Source organism: Rhopilema esculentum, chromosome 10 (genome assembly GCF_057945365.1).
Source record: "Rhopilema esculentum isolate cy_ngs chromosome 10, ASM5794536v1, whole genome shotgun sequence".
Lineage (NCBI taxonomy): Eukaryota > Metazoa > Cnidaria > Scyphozoa > Rhizostomeae > Rhizostomatidae > Rhopilema > Rhopilema esculentum.
The window spans coordinates 10,368,132-10,386,039 of NC_142824.1; the positions used below are offsets into that span (position 1 = coordinate 10,368,132).

Sequence of the window (17,908 nt, forward strand, 5' to 3'; positions counted from 1 at the left end):
CCTTGTACTGCAGGTGCATGTCACTAAATCAAATAAAGATGTTGCTACCACCATTCCTATGAAGTGACATCTGTGAAGCTAATTGGAAAGGAATTCATGCTGACAGCGACAATAGCAATGAAGATAGCGATAGCGAAGATGATTTTGTAGATACTAATTAGACATTCTACTATGTAGTTATTGACAAGATTCAGAATGTTTTTATCTTTACGAAATTTGTCATGTAAACGGAGAAAGAAAGAAAGTGTCCCGTCAATGTTGTCTCTGTTTGGGGTTTTTCAATACGAGGTCAAGCGTTGTTCTTGGTCAAGTCAGGCCTTTCCTTTGGTAGAGTAGCAATTTCAAAGAAACAGCGGGAAAAGCGGACGGCCCCTTGAAGTGAAACATATCGGGTATGAATAACTATTTAATATGGCTAAAATCATGCTATCTGCATTTTTGTTTCTTTGCTTTTCAAATTTGCAAAATATGTCGCGTTTACGAGATTTAATGAAGGGCGTGCCCTAAAAACATTCGTTCCGCGATCAAATCATCAACCACCAGACTTTATTTTTCCAAGGAAATGCACACATTTAATAGCGAAGTTTAGACAAGGAAGACAAGATATATTTTAAGGGTGCAAGAATGTGAGAAATTAAAATGTTAAATAACTTATGTCTTGCTATTTTTGTAAAGATTAGATTACCATACCAAGCCAAGTCTGTTTACATGACCATTTCAGTGTTGCACATTCAGGATACCAGTAAATAAACTTACTTGGAATTGAATCACGTGCCCTACCAAAATTATATCTTGCTCCTCAAACAGTTTGCTGTTACATTGCTACTCATTTTGAAATTTCCTTACAATTATATTGGAAAAATACAATAAATATAAATGCCAGGGTGCAATCCATGTAAAGCTTACAGCGACACCAAAGGTTACAGCGCCATGCTGCTATGCCATTTCACCAAAATTTCAGTGTATGTCACACACTGGCAGATGCAGGCAGGTAAATGATGATAGGGGGTGTGGAGGGTGCTACGCCCCCAACGTTTGGAAAATCCAATAGCAGTTAGACCCATCCATTAATTGTTTGCAATTGTGAAGCACTGATTCCACTGGATCTCAAATCACATCATTGCATCTTTTGTGTTCTTTTTGATGGGAGTCTAGTTGAAAAAGACTATTTTGAACAGGCAAAGTAAATTTCCAGAAAAGAAACTTGAAACTTTACAATCAGTATAGAGCCTACAGTTTTTAAAATGATAATACTTTCTATATTGATAAGAAAAATTTAAAGTGGAATTTTTTTACAAAACTAAAATAGTTAATTCTATAAAAAATTAAGAATCTTTCAGTACTAGATGCTTCTTTTGAGGGTATGCTAAAAATGAGGGTATGCTAAGCTACGCCTGTTGTTTGTAGACATCCTTAGCACTTTATCATAAATTGCCATGAAATTAGTATAAATGTGATATTCCATTTAGAAAATGGCATCTGTTGTGAACCTTCGTGTCTCAAGCAATGTTTCTACATTTGGAGCAGAAAGAAGATTTAAGGCTGATTCAACAATTCATAGTTTGAAGGTATATTACATATTCTTTGAGAAAGTTTGGAATTGCTTTGTTACTTTGTTACTGCTTAGAGGGGGCAGTAGGGGAAATTGCTCTAGGGCCTCAAGGTCTAGGGCCCCAAGATCTAGGGGACCCATGGTGTAGGGGCCTGATAAAAGTTATCAATTGCATTTGAAGAATGTAATTAATCAATTATAGCAAAAGTATGCTTAAAAAATTCACCATTTTAAACAATTGCAAAAAATTGGTTGCAATAAATATTCTGACATGTATTTTGAGCTAATCTTAAAGGAAGAGTAGCAAAAATTGTGTGCTTGCTCTGCTTCCAGGGGGCCTTGCTTTTCAGCTTTGGTGTATTTCAGCTTTGCTAATTTTCAATTTTGCTGCTTTTCAGCTCCTAAACCTCTCAAGGCCTTGCCAATATTTTCCTAGCAATAATGATTGTCACTAAAATTATGGACACTGCATATATTGATGCATTTTACTGCTTTTGGCTTTTTGGGCAAATGATTCTCCTAACTCAAGCCTCCCCCACTTTGAATTTCTTGGCATGGCCCCTGACGAGAATTTTTTTTGATTTTCCTTATATCAGGCTAAAAGATCCTATACTGAACTTTCTTAACATTTTAAAAAAGCCGTCTAGCCTACTACTTTCATTGTTATTGAATCAGCATTATCATTATTTGCATTGTTATTGAATCCAAGCTTACCATGTTATAGAAAAAGTTAATATTGTTATTGATATGCACAAGCATCAAAGCTGGGAGGAGGAGCTCTTTAAGGAGTTGCAGCAGCCCCCCTTCCCAATTGAAAGCCTTAAAGATAAATTTTGTCCTAATTTCCTAGTATTTTCAATCCATGCCTTTTTGAAATAGAATCTCTTGCAAGTTCTCCAAGTTATTAAACTTGAATGATGATTTTGTCAACAACAGCATTCCAGTGGGAGGCATGTTTTTGGGTGCTTAATTGCCAAACTGTTAAACACTAAATTGTCCCTCTGAGTTATAGTTGTTTTAGTGGCATTTTCTCTTCTATTGCCAAAATGATGGATTTTTGAAGCAAAATTTTTAAATCAAATAAATCCCCCCCCCCTTTTTCAAAAAAGGTTTCCTTGATAATGTGCAAAGAAAAACGTTACCTGTTTGTCTGAATGCGTTACCTGTATACCTGTAGGATGTTAGTATTGTTTTTTATAATTGATACTAATTATACTTAAATTGGATATTGAACTATCACAGAACTTCAAATTCATCTTATCATAAATATTTTATTGTTTTATCATACACAAAGGCAATTCACTCTCTTTCAGGGAAACTTAGAGCTAATAACCGGAGCCACCTCCCAGTTTATGACCCTTGAGGTATATGACAAGGATGACAATTTATTTGTTAGAATAGATGATGATGATAAAACATTGGAGTCATATAATGTTGGGGATGGAATGAGGATACATGTAAGTTTTGCCAGCGTTAAGTTAAATGAAGTAGCAAAATGTTTTCAGGCCTTTTCGTTTGACATGAGCAATCATTGCGATTTGCGTCAGCACTCGGGCAAACCCAACCATGGGAACATTTTATCACTTGTGCAAAACTGAAAATTCTCAGCAATAAATGTCTCATCAATTAACACAATTCTAGTCACCTTTTGTGTGTGACCCAAGCAAGTGACATAGCAGTACAAAATCGATATATCAAAACACCTAGGATATATAAGTAAGCCACATCTCAACCAAAAAATGCATTTGAAAATCAGTTCCACCGTGAATGTTTAAGAACACTTTAGGTACTTAGTATTTGAACTACAATAGCACTTAGGACAATTTCTGGGCAGCTAAAGCGTTTTTAAAAAGTTATGTAACAACATTTTGTGACATCCGGCAATAACATGTATATGACCTTCGTGATGGACATAAAGTTTATAAACAAAGCCCATTTGTATTGGATATTTATTCTTTCTTGGAGTGCATTAAAGGTCATGGAAAAAGTTTGTTTTCATTTGAAATTGCTTTAAAGAAAAGGGTACCTTGTATCAGGAACATTTTTTTCTCTATCAGAGCGATGGCTCACGCAAGAGAAATCATGCGAGCGAGTAGCCAGTTGCATGGGCTATTTCTTACGAAAAGGCCTGGTTTTTATTAGCAATTCATTCTATTGTCAAAAAAATTATAATTTCTTTTTTTAAGAATCTATGAAATAATCAGATTTCAATTTTTATTTCAAATTGGTAAATGCTAGCAAATATATCACCTTGTATATTTCCTGAAAGACAACTAATCTCATTGGTAGTAGATGCTGGTTTCAGTAAGATAATGGCTCAAATGTATGTTGAAAGTTGTAAATTCATTAATTGTCACACTGTTAGGTAGTTATTGTTTCCTTGTATTTATCCAACTTGTTTCCTTGTGGTTCATTATAAATTTTTAAAAGGTTCATAGCAGGACATTCTTTATTTCATCATCAGACATTCCTCGATTTTAGGCAACAGCAAGATGAAACCTTCCTATCTTTTAACCGTGTCTGTCATCTATCTATGCAGACAGTGTTTACATAATGTTGGCTACATATAACACTATTTAATATATTTGTTTGTAATGTTAACAACTTTGCAATCTTAAAGTTGGTTTGAATTAGTTATACATTGTGGTGGATAACACTGAGGAGACACAAACCGGTTTGAGCCCACTGTTTGCACCTCCCATATGCAAAAGAAACTTAAATTGAAGTCAGATTAGAGGACAAAAGGCCTAGGTACCTTGAAACAAAAATATAAATTAATGATTGGAAAAATTAATTGTGACATAATTTCCTGATGTCCTTTTTACTGATGACAGCCAGAAGGTTGGCATGCGCTATAAGTGAGTCTTTTTCCTGGAGTCTGGTTGAAAAGGCCCATGATCTGACCCATGTGAGGGATGCCATCAGATTACAAGGACAATCATTATTGTTTAATTTATATGTCTGCTTTTTCTCTAGACATTCTTTACTTTTTTGCAGGTGATAGACAAGAACCCAAACAGAAGAGCTGGTGAATTTGAGGATTTGTCAAAAGTAGAAAAATTTGAGCTAGCTAATGAAGAATATGATAAGAAAACAGGTATCACATCTATTCATGAAATCTCTTCAATAGAAAAGGTACCAAAAAATCTTTATTAAACAACCTTGCTCTGATTGGAATCATTGTCACTTGAATGCTTTCAAGTGATTGATGTTTGACAGTCAGAGGTGCCATCCTAAAAATTTAGGAAGGAGGGGGGCTTTAATGTAGGAAAGTTCAAAATGCCACACCTGCTACCACACCCTTACTACACCCAATTTACCTGCATTTTTGTTAAAAAATTTCGATCGTATGTAGGAATCATTCAAACTGTTAAATCACACAGAAAGACTGATAAGAAGTTGGTCGTTCATGAGAAATCTATATAAGTATAATAAAGGGTTGTCAACACAGAATTCGTCCAAGCAAATATAAAATAACTTGCTAAGCCCCCTCTCAAAATTCCCTTGCCTTTAAACAAAAGGGCTGACCCTTCCTCCTCAGCAACACTGTTGTTAGTCAGGTCAAAGTCAGTAGGAGGTCAAATGTTTTACCAAAGGTCAAAGGCTTCTTAGGGCACCTTCATAACAGGAGATGGATTCCATGAAAACATTTAAAAGCCTACAAGAAAAGGGGATGCTCAGGTGGGAAGTTACATACCATCTCAGAGGGTCTGGTAATGGAAAGCTCATATTAATTGAAAAAACAAAGGCTGAGAATTATTTTGCCATACATCAACACATTAAAAATACCCCAACCTTCACAATGAGACAACACAATACTTTTCTCTGTGCCCTTTCACCAGTTTTAGGTGAGATATAATGAGTGTACTTGGATGGTGGGAGGGGTAGTCGAAGCAAAGAATGCCAGTCTGTACCCAAGGAGAAGGACAATTTACTGATAAGTCAATAGATCATTAAGTTTTCAAGGGCCTAAAATCTGGAATTCACTCCCGGAATCAATAAGGACAGCACAAAGAACTAGACAATTTAAGAATTTGATCAAAACTTGGTTCCTTGAAAACAAGTGCGCATGCTCATTTTGCATTAAATGAACTGTCTTATGCAATCCTTGAAATTGCTTCATGTTAGTCTTAACTAATGTATATTCACTATTGTTGAAACTAACATTAAATAATCTACAATACAAGTATGTTTAAAATTCCAAATCATAATGTCACTTAACTTTAAGAGCAACGAGTTCTAGTATAACACTTTCTTGTCGGTCATCATTCTTTACTGTTACCTATTTATATTGCGATGTATCGACAGAGGAGGGAAGATTTGTTTTAGTTCATGGCAAAGGGTTGATTTTTATTTATGATTCTGAAGTTAAAATCTTGCTAAGAAATCTTTTTAATGGCAAAAGTTTTACAAAGTTTTTTATAAGCAGGTTTTGTTGCCATTTTTACTATTGTGCTGTATTTTCTAGTCACGATATGACTTTGAGTTGAATCTATTTACATCATAGCCTATACGTATTGAAGACTTAAGCCAATAAAGATTGTGTCCATCCAAAATTGACGCATCTGTGTTTCTTTTCATTTAAGATTCAGTGAGGCATTTTCTCAAGCAGCAGAAACTTGGGAAGTACTCCGCTGATGCCAAGGATGCAGAAGAAAGAGCAAAGCTTAAAGAATTGGAAGAGGAAGCCAAAAGCAAATCAATGAGAATCGGCGAGCGATGTGAAGTCACGGTGTTGAAGCAGCCAGTAAAGCGAGGAACTGTTATGTTTATTGGCAAGTGCAATTTTCCCAAATATCTATCTTATCACGATTTAGATCCTTTTCATTTCTGCAGTGTTTAGATGATTGCCTTTTCATCCTTTACATTTGCTTGCCCCCTTTCTAAACCCAATAGAAGAAACATGTCTGGCATGGCCAGAATTTTGCCGAAATAAGTTTTTGTCTGAAGGTTTCGTTCTCTTTGGTTCAATAAAAGCCTCTATCCAATTGCAGTTCACATGCAAATATAAACGGAAGTTTCACTTGTACCTTACTAAATGTGTGAAATGAAACCTTGGTATGTTTCATTGGAACGGCCACAACACTTCAACTCAACTTGGATCAGCATTGGAAATCTAAGTAAAAGAAATTATAAGCATTTCAATTGCTTATTTGTCCATACAAAGAGCAGTGCATTTTTTCAGTACTGCGTTGTAGGTGGGATGTTTGTCAAAGCAGAAAGAGAAGATCAGATTTTGCATTTGCGTATTTAAGGTTCAGTGACAATGCCTGAAGATCTTAGTCAAATCGTTGTTTTCGTAAAAAGCTCTCCGCCATCAGTTAAAAAGGTGTCGCCTGCTAGCTTTTGACAGCAGATTTTAGGTGTGCCCCGTTGGTAATGTTTCAAAATGTATACCCTATTGGAATGGGAAAATCTATGCACAGTTTGGATAGCAGAAACTCAAGTGACAACCGTTACGATTCTTTGAAGAGCCAAGCAGACTTCCTGAACGCATAAATTAAGTCAACACAAAAAGTAAGTTAGCGTAATGCTACAATCGTTTTAAATTTACTTCGGAGTTATATTCAAACTATGTTTAACTAATTATCTGACATTTTTAAAGGTTTGGCCGACTTCAAGCCAGGAGTCTGGGTAGGGGTCAAGTATGACGAGCCGGTTGGAAAAAACGATGGCAGGTTAGTAGATGCCAAAGATAATCGATTAAAAGGGCCTATATCATGGCCCAAAAATTTTGCTTTTAGAATTTTTAAATTTTGATTAAAAAACCTAAAAGAGCACCATGAAGTATCTCTGGATGTTCAAAACTAGTTATTATAACAGGTGGCTGAGATAAGGCCACATTAGAACAGACTTTTTCTAGTTTTCAATAAAGTCGTACATAAATTTAAAATGTCTTTGAACAAGCAAACATATCATAACATACTCAAGCTTTTCGCCTAACACTCTTCAGTGTACAATAAGTCAGAATAATGATCAAATACCCTAACGAACACACATTTGCGTTCTCTCGTTATGTTCTTTGTTACCTCGTGTGTTCTACATTATCTCTTCCGATTGTGTTTTAGTGTACAAGGGAAAAGATACTTTGACTGTCCACAAAAATACGGTGGCTTCATTCGCCCTAGTCAAGTAACAATCGGCGATTTTCCAGAGGAGACATTTGAAGATGATGAAATTTAGATAAAACCAAAGAACACCAACAAAAATTGTTTCCGTTCACAATTGAAGGAAAATATTCGATACGTTTCAGAGGGTGGCTGTTTCGATGGCATTCAGCAAAGAGCTTGGCTATATCAGGTTTACAGTTCAAGACCAAGCTGTGTATGCTTACAAGAAACTACACATTTGCCACTGGTCTCGATCTGTTACTCTCAGTTTGATATGCTTGGTATGAACAAAAAACTCTGAAAACCATGGATTCGTTTCAAAATTAAAATCTTTACAAAAAAGTATGGACATCTTCATGGCAGTTTATGTAATTTTACGTAAGTGAATTTTAGTCGCAAAGCTCTATTGTTTGTATTTTTAAAACAACTGTCACAATTGTGTTTTTGCACCAGATCTTATCATTTTTCTCGTCGTATGCAAATGTATGCTTCCCTCCGGTTAAAGTCAAAATGTAAGTCTCACCAAGTGTTCACTTTTTTCTGCGAGCGGCTTGCTCATGCCATTTTGCTTCTTTGCTTCGTTCCAGTCGTTTAGAGTTATAGCGAGTTGCAGAGATAAGACAATTGATTAAAACTGTGAGATACAGTCATATTGATATGGTATTTACACACTGAAGCTTTTAAGAATAATACTAAACCAATGGTTAAGAATAAAACAGACGAGAGTTACTAAGTAAAATGAAATAACTTGCAGCTGAAAGAGCGTGTTTTCATCTCTGCTGTTCTAGATCCTATGGTGATTCAGCTAAAGGTTTGTCTGTGCACTGATAATAGGCTAATATTGAAGGAATCTAGTTGAAACATATCACTATAGATTTAATTTCCACTTTTCCACAATTGTTTAGAAAATAGATATTCAGAAACACAAGTTAGTCAGAAAAAATTGGTTGATGATACCTGACTTGTTTGTGTACTAAAAATTTTCAGTTGGGCAGTTGCTTACTTATGGAGGCAATAAGATAAAGGCAATAATTAGAGCATACTCTTGGTTACCTGAAGCAACAAATTGGCTCTATGTGCAACTTAAGAACTAACATTTACCCCTAAAACTGTGAATATACAATAAAATATTTTTATTTCACAATCATATAAACATATATTAGCATCTTTTACTTGTGCTAGAGAATTATCACCACTGATGTTAAATTGTGTTTCGTTTTACAGCAAGTCTAACAGCCAGGCAACCAGTTTCTCAGATAGCTTTGAACTGATTTCGGGAATGCACAATGATACAGTACAGAGTAATTTCTTTTGTGCAGTCAGCCAGTTTTGCTTGAAAGTGCCAACATGTCTTTCGGTCTTTGTGAAACTATTCACAATTAATCTCCCTGCTATAACTTGTAGTTCGTTTTACAATCACCAAAAGTTTAATAAACATATGGGAAGATGACATATTTAACGCGATCTTTGTACTCATCCCAGCTAAGTCCGTACTTCTTTGCACAGCGCTCATCATCTTCTTTAGCCATAGCAACCAGCATTGCAACCAAGGCAATAGGGTATAACCAAGGTGCAGCATGATTACAGCCTGTGATTTGCAAAAAAAGAGATAAAACACACATAATTTTAAGAGTTATAGAACAATGAGAAAAGATATGTGCACCAGAAATATCAACTTATAAAGTTTTCTGTAATATTGGGAGAAAATGCATGATCTAATGGATGGGCAGCGAACAGTAATTTGAAGTTTCCTGTCCTACAGCATAAGGTACACCATCTACATTACTGAACAGTAACCATGGGCAAAAACATCACATGGTCTGAAGACCATCAGGCAGAACCTTCTTCTCATCATTTTTCATGCTTGCTATTGTCATTTATTTCAACCATGAATTACCAGACTACTATATGGCTATTTGTTGAATAAACCTATTATTGAATCAAGTAAAATTGCAACACATAATATGCAGGCCCATAAAATGCAGGTGTCAAAATTTATGGGGAACCCTTGACGTTCTCTGTAAAAGGTGCTGCTGAGAAGTGGGAAGGGGAGGAAGGCAATTGAGTTACTGAAAAGTACATTCTCAATTGAATGCATAATGATAGCACTTACATAGAGATATAGAAATTATCAGAAAATTTGACAAACCTCCTGGAATTGCCCATGAAATGGCAACAAGAATATCACCAAGGTAATTTGGATGTCTCAGCCTTCCCCACCAGCCATCAGCAAGCAAGTTCTTGCCATCTTGAGTGAAAACAACTTTTACATCTAACATAAAAACACAAATCAAGCAATTTATATACATACTTTAAAGCAGAATTTAAAATAGAGGGTGAAATTAAAGTGCAAATGAAATCAGACTTACTACAAATTCAACAGTGAAGTAGATTAGTAATCAACCTAGGCATGGAAAACTCCCATTGTTTTTCATTGAAAAAGTTGATTATAATCCATCTTTCATTTGTACTTTTATTAATAAGATTTGAGGAGGCCTCTGTTGAAGAACACATGGGGAATATTTGAAAATCCACAATAATATGTCTAGTAAAGTATTTATTTTTCTCAGCTGTACAAAATCTACACCAACAGAAAATACAAAAAAGTCAGTTCTTACTTTAAAAACAGGATAACAGGCCAGTAAACAATACCAATTTGCTACAAACCTCTTTTCATCGCTTTCTTTGGGTCTGATCTAAATTGGGATTTCTCTCTATTTGCTTTGAAGAATATGTAGTACCCAAAGACTGAAACAGAAATTACTTTTTAAAAAATTGCTAGATATGTTTATCACTTGTTAAAACATGAAGAAAAATTAGTTGCTGATCTTTTGCTCAAAAAAACTTGCAAACAGGATTTAGACTGCTGGATTTACCTTGAAGAGCGATAACCAATGCCCATGTAGCCGGTGGCAACTGGGGTGTTGTTCTAACCAAATAAAGAACCTGCATTGAGTAGAACAGAGGTACAAATACCATTGTGCCAAGTATGAAACCAAATCCTGGAGCCATTTCCATGAATAGAGGACTTGTAGCCATCCGTTTCTAAAAGTAAGCACACATTGTCACAAACACAGTTAAACAAAACATAATACTTTTGATTTGGCATGCTTGTTGAAACTCCAAAAGAATGTGTCAACTTATGGTTTGAGATTTGATGCTGAACTCAAAGCAGTTGTTAGAGTGTCAAAATTTATGTAAAGAAAGGCACTGGTAATGACATCAGTGCATATTTCATCTTGCCAGTGGAGTATTTGAATCTTTATTAAATGCTAGTTACAAAGAGGTAAAGTTTTCGCTATTTGTGGACTCTGACTCTTGAGCATTAGTCCAATGCAAAGTGTAAATAAGATGTTTCCCTGGTGTTTTTCTTATCATTGCCACTACATTTTATGAAGCATATCATGTCAATAGCCAAGCAGTCAAATTTAGGCTGAATTTGAAAAGGTTCGTTGTGGTTTTTGAATTTGATTTCTCTCTTCTCCAATACTTAAGGGAAGGTACATCTCTTTTAATTCTAAAAGTTTGCTAGGCCTAAAATGATATAAGATTCTGAATTGGATATAAACTCTGCTCTCAAAACAATAGACCATATTGGAGAATATGATGTCATTACATAAGTGGGGGAAGAACTGCAATAAATACAACAACATCCGATATCACTGAGACTTTAAATTCTTCTTGTACTCTAAGGTCCTTAATAGAAGAAGGGGTCTTAGAATTTTTTCAAAAAATAAATAAGCTGAGGGGGTCCTAGTAAGTGGGTAAATATCTTTAGTTTTCTAAAATTCAGAAACTTACCTCAAGAAGAAAGAATGTACCACCCAAATAAACCAGTTGGAAAAAAGCAACCGCCACAGCAGCACAGTTTACTTCACCTTTTGTATCAGAATAATGCTTTGCAACAAACAGGAGGTCAAGCACAATCTATAATAAAGAGTTATACCATAAAGTAAATAAAATAAATATGTACATATACATTTTTTCAACCTAAGCTTTGTAAAGCTAAGACGTGTTGTGCAGTTGCCAGACCACCAATGCTTTTTATGGTAATCTCTCTTCTTGTGCTAAAAGATTTAGTAGCAATAGGGATGTCTCTGCGCTGATGTGAAATTTTGTAGTCATTATTTACTCACATTTAATGTCAAGTTTTCCCTAACTGTTTGACTTTGTGTTTGTCAACAATAACAAAATGAATGAGATATTTCTCAAAACAATAAAATATTTATGATGTAGGTACCAAAGGACAATTAGAATTCTTGTCTTCTTTGCAATCCAGATAATCTTATGTAAAGATCAATTTTTGCAGATTCATCATAATAGGTCACTATTAAACCTACCCATGTTATGAATGATGCCCTTGAACAACACCACTTTATATCAAATGTAAATACACTTGGGTTGATTTCTCTTCCATTGAAGAAGTTTGCAGGTGTCAGTCCTAAAATGAACATCATTCTTATTTGTAAAACAACATTATTCTATATACATACTGTAAGAGATTCTTATAAAAGTTCAAAAAAGAACTGAGCAAAAAATTCATTACATTCATGTCAAAATTTTGGCAAAAAGTTAGAGAAATACAGGGACACCAAGTTATGTTAAAAAAGTTGAAATCATTACCAAAGTAATGGTATAGCATTCAAATATAGTTAAGATCTGTGTCTTGCTTTTTAAAAAAAAGCTTTAAGTAGAAGTATGTTGACGGTATTACTTACTTTGACCTTTGAAGTTGGAATCAATCGATGTTTTCAGTGCAACCAAGACAGATGTACCAAATGCAACAATAATGGCTGATGCAATAATACTTAAGTAGAACTTGTCAACCAGGTCTGCTACCTGGAAAGTTGTCTTTGTATACACACCAATGCCAAGAAGAGCCAGTTGCAAGAATAACCCAATACAGCCTGTGAAACATTGCATAAAAAAACAATTCCAAATAAAAAGGCACTGCTAGAAAATTTAAATGTAGCTATAATAAAAATAAAGGTTGGTACTCTTAACTTTTCTTAAATTTATTTGTAAGTTGCAAAGAAATCTGGATCGAATTTGTAAATAAAGAAACCAAAAAGCAAATTGAGTTTTAAAAAATACAGTAAGTTATTTAACAAGCCCTCTGGGGCTTATTTCAAAAAATAATACTTTTGGTGTGGGGTTATTTGAATTTCAGTTTGGGCTTATTGGAAGATAGGGGCTTATTCAAGGACTTACAATATCTTGAACTTTATAAAAGGGTTGAATAACATGAATTCATACCATTACATCTATATGTTAGCGGTTGTCCCTCCTTTGTAACAATGCCTTGAGAAACCTAGATGGCAAGATTAGCAATTAATGGTAATATGTAGCATTCTATAATTTAAAACAAGCAAAAATCTACCAGGTGATATAATACAAAACTATCTAAAAAGTGAAAATTGTGTGCATGATGCTTGTATACAGGTAGAGCAGGGGTGGCGTGCTGGGGTATTCAAGGTATTCACGAATACTAATTTTTTTCCAAACAACTTTTAATGCTTTTAATATGTTCCAAAATCAAAATCCAAATAAAATTTTATTTTGCCCATACAATGCCATTACAAAGCGGGCAAAGTTTCTTTAAAAAAAATCAATGACCTTAACAATCGATATTGTTTTGGCGGTGGGTATAGAGACTTCTTAATCCCTTTTGTTTTCCGATGAGGCCAGCGGCCAACAGTCACAAGGTATTCAAAGGCCATCCTGAATACACCCGCATTGTTTTTGACTGACCCTGACGTCAGTCACAGGAGATAACTGTGAGGCTAAACAAAGAATTTTGAAAGTGAGGTATTCAGAACTTGTCCGAATACCTTGAGCGTACATGTCCCCTTCTAGCCTGTGTTTTCGGAAACCGAATACTGCTTGGAAATTTGCAAGTTTCGAAGTATGCTCAACACAGATAATCAGAATAAAATGCTGGCCTTATCTGGCTATTTTTTTCATTTTTAATGGCCTCATTCGGCCATTGCCTCAGTCCACAAACTGTCACAGCTTTGTGGCCACACTATTCAGAATCCAAACTGAATACTTTCGAATATGGTGCGGCTTCATAGAAAGGCTTTTGGCCGTGCTTTGGTCTTGGATACAGGCCTCAGTTTTTACTGCCCGATAACCTTTCATATGTGTTTATCAAGAGTGCAACAAAGCATTTGTTTTCAAGTGGAAGGTACATAATACAAATGAGTTCTAGTTTTCTTGCAAGTTGATCCTGGATAACTGAGATATTTAGCAAATAAGCCCTTTTGAGTAAAACATTTTAAATATGATCTATAGCACACCACAAATGATTGGGTTGCTTGCTATTTTTTGTTGGCATGTGGACAAGGTGAAGTAATTTATCAAAACTACTTAGACATCATAGAAACCGAGTCAAGTAAGACAGTTAACAAGAGCCTTTAGAAAAGTGAAAATACTACAAAATGTTTTAATAGTTCTGCCAAAATAAGGGCTTTATATTTATGAAGCAAATATTTGCTATTAAGACCCCTATTGATTTTATCAAAGCTTTAACTGTTAGATTGCCTAAATATATATACAGGCTTTGGTGAATATAACAAAACAGATCAAAGTTGCAACTCCAAATTTCACTCTTTCATCTATGGCTGTTTTCATATTTTGTTTTATGTCCCTGGAGATTAAACCAAGAAAAAAATGAAAGACGCTTACCTCACCAAATGGAAACTTTGTCAGAACAAACTGGAAATCAAACCAAACACCAACCCCAAGAAGCACCCTCCAGTCCAAAAGTGAACTGGCTGATGGTAGTTTGGGCCACTTAGTGAAAGAAAATGCTTGTAGTTTGTCACTACAAACAAAGCCTAGTGCTAAAACAGCTAATGGCATCAAAATTGTTGATAATAATCCGATTAATTGGCAAAGCCAGCCACAGGCCTCGTTCGGCTCTCCTTCCACTTTTGCCTCTTCTTGTTTTGAAATTTCTGTTTCCTTCTCTTGCAACTTTGCCACTGACCTTGTCACACGCCTTGTAACAATTGTTTCAGAACGTTCTTCTTTAATCACATTTGTCTGCTCTTCTTTTGAGTTCTCTTCTTTTGTCTCAATCCTCTCTTTTGTTTGCTTTACTGGAGTATTATCCTGAGGAAAAAGGTGACATTTTTTTTACCTTCTCAAACAGGCCAATCTCCTTCACCATAAGCTGTCATGGAAAACTAAACTTTGCATAATTAGCAGCTAAGAAAATAAAGTAGTTTAAGATCCTGTTTACTCTACAAAAAAAGAACGGAACTCTTTGGTTCTGTGCCTGAAAGTGATCATAGACATTGCATCTACATTAGGCATCTTGGTTCTGTGCTAGTTTGGAAATGGTTCCTCTGTTCTTCTTTGGTTTGGCTAAAATGGTTCTTTTCCCAAATTGTGCTTGTTCTCTCTAGTGTAAATGGAACTTTTTGGCTACGATTGAAAACAGGGCTTAATCTAGAGTTGGGATGAGGCTTTCTAGTGGACAATCCCGCACCACTGCGCACGATTCATATGAAGTTCTCTTCCTTTTACTCAAATGTAAATAAGTTCAGATTTGGATCTGTTCCTTTTTGCTTCAAAGTAAACATGCTGAAAAAAAGGTATCGCGCCAAAAAAGAACGGAACCAAGGAGTTCTGTTCTTCTTTCTGTAGTGTAAATGGGGTCTAAATAGTTTGACCCCAATAGCCAACTCTGCTCCTTAAGTTTTGTTTTAGTAAATAGAAGATAGGCTATGCTAAAGGTATACAAAAAAAAATTAGTATCATACTGCTACACAAACAAGGTACAAAATCTATACATTGAGAGGAAATGTGAGCAAATAGGCTGGATTGCATGTGCTCTGTGCTTGCACCTGACCCAAAACATCAATAAAGTCATGTTTTTTATATTATAGTAATGTAAATATACATCAGCATCATTGCTCGCAGCTCAAATGCTTCCACTCAGGGGTCACAGCTGAGGATATGTCGTTGGTGGCAGCTACACTAGGCAAAATCATACATGTTTTTCAACCTGGGTGAGCCAGTCACAACCAGGGCAGATAGTGAACCTGCAACATGTAACTCTGTACATCATTGCTCTATCAACAACCTAACATGGTTGGCAGGGCAATGACAATGGTAATGACAGAAACAATGGTAACGTGTTTCATCCTACCCTGATTGTGTCTCTTGCTTACATTTTCTCTTATCATGTTTTCCAAATCCTATTCTCCTACCACTTATAACTTTATGTATACCAAGTATCAGTAAGCCATTTTTGAAGCAATTTCTATATTGAATTAAGAATAAGTAATGTTTCTTGTTTTAGTTGTAAATAAAATTAGACCCTTCTTCAAAATGTTAGTGGTGTGCAGGGGTGAAGTGCTAGAGGGCCTACGCTCTTTTTTTATAAGAACCAGACAATTTTTGCCGAGTCTCAGATGTTCTTAACTTTTTGATAATTTTAGGCTCAAATGTTGATAAAATTGTTCTTATTTTAAGATTTTTTGCAAATATTTGAGAAGTTACATACTGTAAAAAGATGTTTTACTGGGTATAGTTTAAAAATAAAGAAATAACTGTAATAGTGTTTATGGAACAAGAAAATGTCGGTACAGTAGTTGAGTGCTTGCAAATTTCAAATGCGAATTGTTTTTTTTTAAATTTCTCATCTGAAGCTGAGCATGTTCTAGCCTTGTTCTTATTTTTTGGGCAAATTGAGCCTCATTGTTGTTCTTATATACAGTGTGTTCTTATATAGGGGGGGGGGCTGAGACCCCTTGTTAATGCCAAAATATAACCAATTTTTTCTATTTTTTTATCAACATCATGTGCCCTTATTATTTGATAGCACTGCATCACTGTCTGTGTGCATTTTTCACGCTTATGAATGCAGCCTGTTTGTGAATAAGTCAGGGTAAAAGTTGCTGTTTAGCTCCTAATTTTAGCAATTTTTTTTTGTTTTGCCATTTACAGTTTCTCCCAATGCCCCCACATTTCCTGTCTATTTTCCTGTCTGTTGTCTTTAAATTGAAAACCCCTACTAAAATTCATACCTGCTCAGATTTGACTTCCTCATTATTAGGACTTGACTCATTACTGTCTTGTGTTGATTTTGGTTTACGACCTGGCGATCTTCTCCTAGTAGGAGACCTCTTGCTTGAAGCTCTTGATGGTGACTTTGATCTGGACCTTGTCCTCCGTTTTCGTCCTGGAGTTCTAGCAGGGGATGCAGAACGGCTCCTCCATTGTCTTACTTGACTCGGTTTCTATGGTTGAATAATAATAATTATTACATGTTGCCAAAAGATTATTTTTTTGCTTCTTCTTTTGCAAGTCTTTGGTAGATTGTTTGCTAATTTCAAGCACCGTACTGTAAGGTATCGATGTCTTAAGGTAAAACATGTAACTACAAAGATGTTCTAATTTATGATGTTCCTCAACACAACCTACTAGTAGAAACTTAAGTTTCACTGCTCAGTGAAGTTGCCCGCAAGCTACAAAAACTATACTCTTTTTAATGTTCAATTGATTTTCAACTAACTTACAAAGAAGCTACTTTTTGCTGGTTAATTTCAATCATCAGCTAAACAGGCTTTTGTCATTATACTATGACATAGTTAGATTGTAGAGGAGAACGTTTCCATTCAGAGGCGAATGCCCTTTGGCCGACCTATAATGGTCTGCCAACATAAAGGTCGAAAAGAAAATATATAAAAGATAGAAATGTAGGTAAAACTTAGCATACCGAAATGTTTTTTGCCAGAATCGCTAAAGGATCGAGTTCACTTTCAAATTTCACCATGTAGGAATCTGTTGGCTTGTCATACTCTTCCACTACAGTGCCAGGATAGTACATGTTTGTTCCAGGCCATTTTGCAAAAATGTCACTTCCGATCTCGTAGAAAATTTTTCTAGGCATCTTGATTAACAACTTCGAACACGAAATATAGTAGTGAAAGTTAAAACATCAACAGTATAGCCAGATTTTCTAGAGAAATAGTTGCCTTGCTTAGGCCAATCTCATATTCTTCTTTGTTGTGAAGTTATTACCAGCAACCGTTGCAAAGTGAGCCCGCGCAAAATCGTTGAAGCGGATTGGTTCATTCGAACAGCCACACGAGTTGTATTGTTCGATAAACAATCGAATTGAAAGAAAGCGTACGATTGGTTGGTAAAGCACGATATTTCTTTGTTGAGAAAACAAAAGGATACATGTGACATCAGGTGTTAAGATGGCAGATAGGCAAGGTATTTGTTTATT

At 35.4% G+C, this 17,908-nt stretch overlaps 2 protein-coding genes across 2 annotated transcripts; one reads left to right on the forward strand and one right to left on the reverse strand.

The window, feature by feature from the left end:
- The first annotated feature begins 247 nt into the window (after window positions 1-247).
- On the forward strand, window positions 248-10,712 carry LOC135684577 (tubulin-folding cofactor B). The gene is made up of 7 exons (XM_065200200.2): window positions 248-392; window positions 1,470-1,568; window positions 2,866-3,009; window positions 4,550-4,649; window positions 6,139-6,327; window positions 7,158-7,230; window positions 7,621-10,712. The coding sequence occupies exons 2-7, from the start codon at window positions 1,473-1,475 to the stop codon at window positions 7,733-7,735; spliced, it is 717 nt and encodes a 238-aa protein (XP_065056272.2). The 5' UTR covers window positions 248-392; window positions 1,470-1,472; the 3' UTR covers window positions 7,736-10,712.
- LOC135684553 (delta(14)-sterol reductase TM7SF2) lies at window positions 8,291-17,846 on the reverse strand. Its single transcript, XM_065200167.2, has 11 exons — window positions 17,393-17,846; window positions 16,701-16,913; window positions 14,350-14,778; window positions 12,919-12,973; window positions 12,381-12,569; window positions 12,003-12,103; window positions 11,464-11,589; window positions 10,539-10,707; window positions 10,330-10,410; window positions 9,812-9,934; window positions 8,291-9,250 (listed from the first exon to the last, which is right to left on the reverse strand). Exons 1-11 carry the CDS (start codon window positions 17,564-17,566, stop codon window positions 9,090-9,092), a joined length of 1,821 nt encoding a protein of 606 aa, XP_065056239.2. The 5' UTR covers window positions 17,567-17,846; the 3' UTR covers window positions 8,291-9,089.
- Between the last annotated feature and the right edge of the window lie 62 nt (window positions 17,847-17,908).

Bases quoted from the DNA above. Each gene is read 5' to 3' on its own strand.
- LOC135684553 (XM_065200167.2), bottom strand. From the start codon at position 17,566: ATGCCTAGAAAAATTTTCTACGAGATCGGAAGTGACATTTTTGCAAAA. The intron at 12,104-12,380 runs GTAAGTAATACC...TGTTCATTTTAG, and splicing joins TTCCAACTTCAAAGGTCAAA to GACTGACACCTGCAAACTTC. The intron at 9,935-10,329 runs GTTTGTAGCAAA...TTTTTATGTTAG, and splicing joins AAAGAAAGCGATGAAAAGAG to ATGTAAAAGTTGTTTTCACT.
- LOC135684577 (XM_065200200.2), top strand. From the start codon at position 1,473: ATGGCATCTGTTGTGAACCTTCGTGTCTCAAGCAATGTTTCTACATTT. The intron at 4,650-6,138 runs GTATCACATCTA...TTTTCATTTAAG, and splicing joins AGAATATGATAAGAAAACAG to ATTCAGTGAGGCATTTTCTC. The intron at 7,231-7,620 runs GTTAGTAGATGC...ATTGTGTTTTAG, and splicing joins GTTGGAAAAAACGATGGCAG to TGTACAAGGGAAAAGATACT.